The 5,961-nt window shown below is 36.1% G+C and overlaps 1 protein-coding gene across 1 annotated transcript; it reads left to right on the top strand.

Moving 5' to 3' along the window:
* The first annotated feature begins 277 nt into the window (after positions 1–277).
* Positions 278–4,350, top strand: LOC136809892 (uncharacterized). The gene is made up of 5 exons (XM_067066454.1): positions 278–474; positions 603–1,006; positions 1,137–1,932; positions 2,098–3,887; positions 4,025–4,350. Exons 1-5 carry the CDS (start codon positions 339–341, stop codon positions 4,214–4,216), a joined length of 3,318 nt encoding a protein of 1,105 aa, XP_066922555.1. The 5' UTR covers positions 278–338; the 3' UTR covers positions 4,217–4,350.
* Positions 4,351–5,961: the final 1,611 nt, after the last annotated feature.

Here is a 5,961-nt window from a genome sequence, read left to right as displayed (position 1 = left end):
GAGCTAAGCATTATTTTTTCTGTTGGGATAATACTTGGAAGAGTAGGATAAACCAAATAAAATGGTACATTAGTGTGTATGTTATAAATAGTGGTATATTTGGAAAAAACCTTTTTCCAGTTTGAAAAATCTTCAAAAGGAATGGTCGCCCCAGCCAATGAAATTACTTTATTCGTAGAAATTTTAGCGAGACTAATTTTAGCGTTTTAGCGAGTTCTCCCTATTTTTGCTAAAATAAATCTCGCTTTTAAAAATTTAACTATTTGAACAACAACGTTGAAATCATCACAATTCTCAATCGTTTGGGTCATGGTGTATCATACTCTACTCTGTCAGAAATGTTAACCGAAAATGCATACAAGATAGCCGATCAACAAGCACTTGCTGATGTTATTCTACCCGAAACTCTCGCCAAAGTCTTGTTCGCTATATATGTTGCCGATAACATTGATAGAAATGAAGAGACACTATCAGGTAACATTTCTTGTTTCTTAGAATCATGCGTTATTTTTGCTATGTTTAATTTTGCAAATCAAAATTGTAAATCTAAATTCGTTTTTTTCAAATTAATAAGTTTTTCATCTCTATTTCAAATATTGTAGGTTATGGAACCACTCACAAAGTCAACAACCTCATCATTCAAAAGAGCCAAGGTTCGTTTACAGACGTTGCGAGACGAAAATCAGACCCAAAAACAAAACGTGGACGAAGATCATTCAAGGCGAATCAAGAAACCCCCAGCGTTGAGTATGTCAAAACCAAACGTATTGGTCCGCCAACAGCAGAGTTCGTTGAAAATGAAGAGAGTGCACTTTTGATTGACGACGTAAATCAACGTCATTTCCTTTGGTGTTTGATGCGTCACAATGATAGCGTACCTTACATTGTACCAAGCTGGACTGGTTTTCAGATTTCTATTTGCAACAAGATACCAACCTTGAAATCCACCATCACATACCTTGATTGTATTGATGCACCTGCCACTCAAATCTCAACTATCTATCAGGTATTTTTTTTACATGAGATTATACTTGTGACTACAGCTAACTATAAACTAGCATATTCAAAAGGCTTGATGTTTATCATTCAAGATAATAAATTGCTCATCGCTTATTTAAATTTTCTTTGTTTCTAAGGTTATGGATCGTGCATTAAAAATCATCGATGGACTGAACCTACAAAATATGGTTTGCGTATTTGATCAAGCAATTTACTCAAAGGCTGTCGAGATCAAATGGAAAGAACCACGCAAGTTTAAAGATGTTTTCATTATGCTTGGAATGTTCCACATGATTATGATGTTTATGGGAATTTTAAGCAAACGATTTTCCGCAGCTGGAGTTCGTGATATTCTCGTCCAAAGCAACACAATTTCAGAGGGATCTGTCGACCAAGCACTTTGTGGTAAACAATATAACCGTGGAGTGCGTTGTTACAAGCTAATGTATGAGGCAGTGATGAGGAGAGTGCTTGAAGAGATCAAGATGGAAGCTGGTGACATCATCTATATGGACGACTTCGAGACTATTCAATCCAATCAAGACTTCGTCAAGAAATACACCGAATTCCTTGATTTCAGAGAAGCACTTGAAAGAGGCTATCCCCTTCAGAAGTTCTGGATGAGTTTCCTTGAAATGACAGAAATACTCTTAAACACGATCTATTCATTGAGAAGTGGTCATTTTGAGCTTCTTGTAGAATGCATAAGGTTGATCATTCCTTTTGCTTTTGCATACGATCACATCAATTATGCCAGGTATCTAACAGCAATGCTTGCAGATCTTCTCAAATTACCGGAAGAACTTCCAAATATTCACGAAGAATTTATGAATGGCAATTTCGTGGCTCAACTAACGGATGGAACAAAGTTTTCTCGTGTGGAAACAGACAAGGTGATTGAGATGACACTCAACAAAGATACAAAAACTCCAGGTAACGATTGAAAGTGATTTTTAATGATCTCTTAACATTACTATATAGCTGTTTATTTTGCCATCTCCAGCGCTTGACTTTGCTCATGTTTCTATATATGCTACTGTAATTATAATTATATGGTTATCCTAAAATGATTTGTTCTCCTTCTCTATTATCGTTCAGGTGGAACAACTGGATTCTCAACAAACGTCAACGCTGTGAAGAGATGGGAGGTCAATGCTTCATACAGAGCTGCTCTCAGAACATGTTTTCACAAGCATCTTAATTTCTCTAAAAAGAAGCACGCCCATCCTGATTTCGGACCAACAAGGATCACTAAAGATCAACAAGCAATTCACGAGATCTTGAACATTATGACACATCGCTTCATCGATCCGATCAGTGAACAACCCTTGTTATCTATCTCCACTGGAATTCTGGCAAATGAGAAAGTGACAAATGACATGCTCTCTGCAAAGAATTTGGGTCAAGCTGCGATGAAGAATTTCACTTCAAACCGACTCGGAAAAGACCGAGAGAAATGTTTTTATGATCCTTTAAAGTTGATGAAGCTTGGTACCTTTGTAACCATGAACAAAACTAAAGAATGCAAAGTCAAATCAAAAGTCATTCCACTCCAAGCCACAAAGGATCTTTTTGCAAAGATATCTCTCATCGCTCAGATTCGTTCTATCGACATGAGGTCAATATTTCAATTTCCACTCGGTCCTTTACCTTGGTCCCTTGCTGACCCTATTGGTTCGTTAAAGAAAACATCTAAATCATCATTGCTTCATAAACTGGAAGGCAAGGTTGACCCGATCGATAGTCTTCAAGAACGTCATACTTTGATTATCGATGGTATGGCTTACGTTCAGCAGGCAAAGGTCACTGACAAAACCTTCGGGGAATTTGCGATGGATCTACTCGAACGAGTCCTTCGCGTTGGATCAAGATCAAATCGGATCGATGTTGTCTTTGATGACTATCGTGATGCTTCAATCAAAAATGTCGAAAGAAGTAGACGATCATCAGGAAATTTGCTCTTCCAGTCCATTCTACCAACAACAGCTATAAAGCAGTGGGGGCTCTTTCTCTCGAGTGGAAGGAACAAAAACGCCCTTGTCAGATTTATATGCTCAGAGTGGAAGAAAGTGAATTGTCTTTCAAAAATAGCATCTAAAAACCTCTTCGTGACAGATGGAGAATCGGTGTTCCATTTAACCGACCACTCATGTTCATTAGTAGAAGAGCTCACCAGCAACCACGAAGAAGCAGACACCCGTATGGTTTTGCACGCTAAGCATGCAAGTGAAACGTCTGAACAAGTTCTCATCTCAAGTCCAGATACAGATGTATTTGTAATTTGTCTTGGGATGCAACATATGATTAATGCCAATGTATTTTTCCTCACCGGAGTGAAGAATTCCAGAAGAATTATTGACATCACAGCCGTTGCAGAAAATGTAAATACGTCATTGAACCAATGCGAAGCTTCCAAAGATTTGATCCTGGAGTCATTGATCGGCCTCCATAGCTTCACTGGTTGTGACACCATTAGTGCTTTCGCTGGGAAGGGGAAAGTCAAACCATTGAATTTGATGATGAAGGATATACGCTACGTGGAAGCTTTTTCTCAGCTGGGGAAGACTATCAATATAGATAACAAGATTAAAGATCAGTTGAAGCAATTTGTTTGTCACTTATACGGTTGGAGACAAACCAAGTCACTGCAAGACGTTAGATACAAGATGTATTGTCAGAGTGGAGGGAAATTGTCCTGCGAAAAACTGCCACCGTGTGACGATGTCCTCGAGCTACACATCATCAGAGCCAACTACCAAGCTTTCATTTGGCGACAAAGCTTGGTCACACAGCAGCAACAAGACGTTCCAACAGAAAATGGTTGGCTTTTGAATGAAGATGGGTCTTACGATATTGAGTGGATGAGATGCAACCCTGCACCCGATGAGGTAATTGTCATTACTATCTTTGATATGAAAAGGTATCTGAGAAAAGTTACATTTATATCATCTTAGAGTCTACTATTCTATCTTTCTATGTTGTTAACTCATCTGACACGTTCCCACAAATTTTTATACCATTTTAGATCCTTGAGCTGGTATCTTGTGACTGTAAGAAGAAATGTGACGAAAACAGTTGTTCATGTGCAGTCAATAACTTGAAGTGTACAGATATTTGCTCTTGTAATGATTGTGGCAATATTGAAGCGATAGAAGTTGATGAGGAAATGATGGATGAATACGATGATTATTATGATTCAGAAGATGATGAAAATTAAAATTTGAAGCTGCTTGAATTGATTAACTAAATTAAATAACTTTTTTCTTTACTTCATACTATATTTTTGTTTACATTTCTTAAAAGTCATTCGTACACGAGGAGTGCATTCGATCCGAAACATCAATTCATGTAAAAAATATGGGTTTTTCTGAATATATATTCTGTTCTGCAAAATAGATATCTTTGATTATTTTGCTCTTGGGTCTTTAGGCTTGTTCATCAAACATTTTGTGAGTTGCGAAAGATCACAAGAAAACCTGAATACCTTCTCAAAAAAAAAATTCGAGTGGAAGAAATGGGAATATTTGACGATTTTTTGAGAAAATGCGCTTTTTTTTTCTGGTCTGTAAAATACACATTAGGCATATGGTAGATAGCATTGATCATTTGGTCAAAGTATTTCATGTACTATTAACATATAACATAACATTATTGTACACTAAGTCAATTTTCATTTTGCAACATGTTATGTTAAATTGTTCAATGAATTTCTTAAAAATCGATATTCTGGTCTGTAAAATTGATATCTTTGTAAATATTTCTCCTAGGGTGCTTGGTTAGTTCAATGATCATTTGAAGGGCTGCATAGTGTTACTAGCAACATAAAAGAACCATATTTGACCCTCTAATATGCAGTTTGAAGTTAAAAAACAAAAAGTTATTTGGTGATTTTGTGAAAAAAAGCCATTTTTTTTAGAAAATTCGGCTATTCTGGTCTGTAAAATACACACGAGTCACGTGATCAGCATAAATTTTTTTCCAGATTATATTCGATATGTTTACTTCATTCCTGCAAATTTTCAAAGTCATATCTTATGTATTTGTCGAGATATAATCGTTTTTTCAGGCCATACCCCCTTTAAAAAATTCATTTTTGAGGGTCCAACTGCTTTTACCTAGGGACCCCTAAATCTTGGTACCGACACTTAGAAAAGGTCTACCATCATTTTTCTGACTCTCCAATACCTAACCTTTCGAATGGTATATAACACAACTTCTCCCTTTTTTGATACCCATTTAGCCCCTATCTCATGGACTAATATACGCTAAAATAAGTCTCGCTAAAATTTCTACGATTAAAGTATGACAAAGTCCAAAAAATAATTTTCAGTTATAACACTGTGAAAATTTCTCCGATCTTGTTCAAATTTACACAGGAATTGTGTTTTAGTATACTTTACTGAATTATCATAGTGATATGTTTGTAAAAAATCTGTGTCGGGTTTGAAAAATCAAAAGGAACGGTCGCAAGCCGCGATGAAATTACGACAAAGTCCAAAAACGATCATTTTCAGCCATAACACTGAAAATTTCTCCATATCTTGTTCAAATTTAAAAAGGAATTGTATTTTCGTATCCTTTACTGAATTCTCATAGCGATATGTTTGTAAAAAATCTATGTCGGGTTTGAAAAATCAAAAGGAACGGTCGCAAGCCGCGATGAAATTACAACAAAGTCCAAAAACGATAATTTTCAGCCATAAAACTGTGAAAATTTCTCCATTCTTGTTCAAATTTACACAGGAATTGTGTTTTAGTATCCTTTATTGAATTCTCATAGTGATATGTTTGTAAAAAATATGTATCGGGTTTGAAGAATCAAAAGGAACGGTCGCCAGTCAACAATAATAATGTAATGATGAATACAAAACAGGATCAATTTCAGCCATAAACATAACACCACAAAAACTACTCAGATCGTTTTCAAATTTTCACTGTAATGTAGTAATTTTAGTATTCTCT

The sequence above is a fragment of the Clytia hemisphaerica genome, unplaced genomic scaffold (assembly GCF_902728285.1).
Source record: "Clytia hemisphaerica strain Z4C2 unplaced genomic scaffold, Clytia hemisphaerica genome assembly, whole genome shotgun sequence".
NCBI lineage: Eukaryota > Metazoa > Cnidaria > Hydrozoa > Leptothecata > Clytiidae > Clytia > Clytia hemisphaerica.
Note: the sequence above shows the minus strand (reverse complement) of the source record. Positions and strands in the feature narration are given on the sequence as shown.

Bases quoted from the DNA above. Each gene is read 5' to 3' on its own strand.
- LOC136809892 (XM_067066454.1), top strand. From the start codon at position 339: ATGTTAACCGAAAATGCATACAAGATAGCCGATCAACAAGCACTTGCT. The intron at 1,007-1,136 runs GTATTTTTTTTA...TTTGTTTCTAAG, and splicing joins AAATCTCAACTATCTATCAG to GTTATGGATCGTGCATTAAA. The intron at 1,933-2,097 runs GTAACGATTGAA...ATTATCGTTCAG, and splicing joins CAAAGATACAAAAACTCCAG to GTGGAACAACTGGATTCTCA.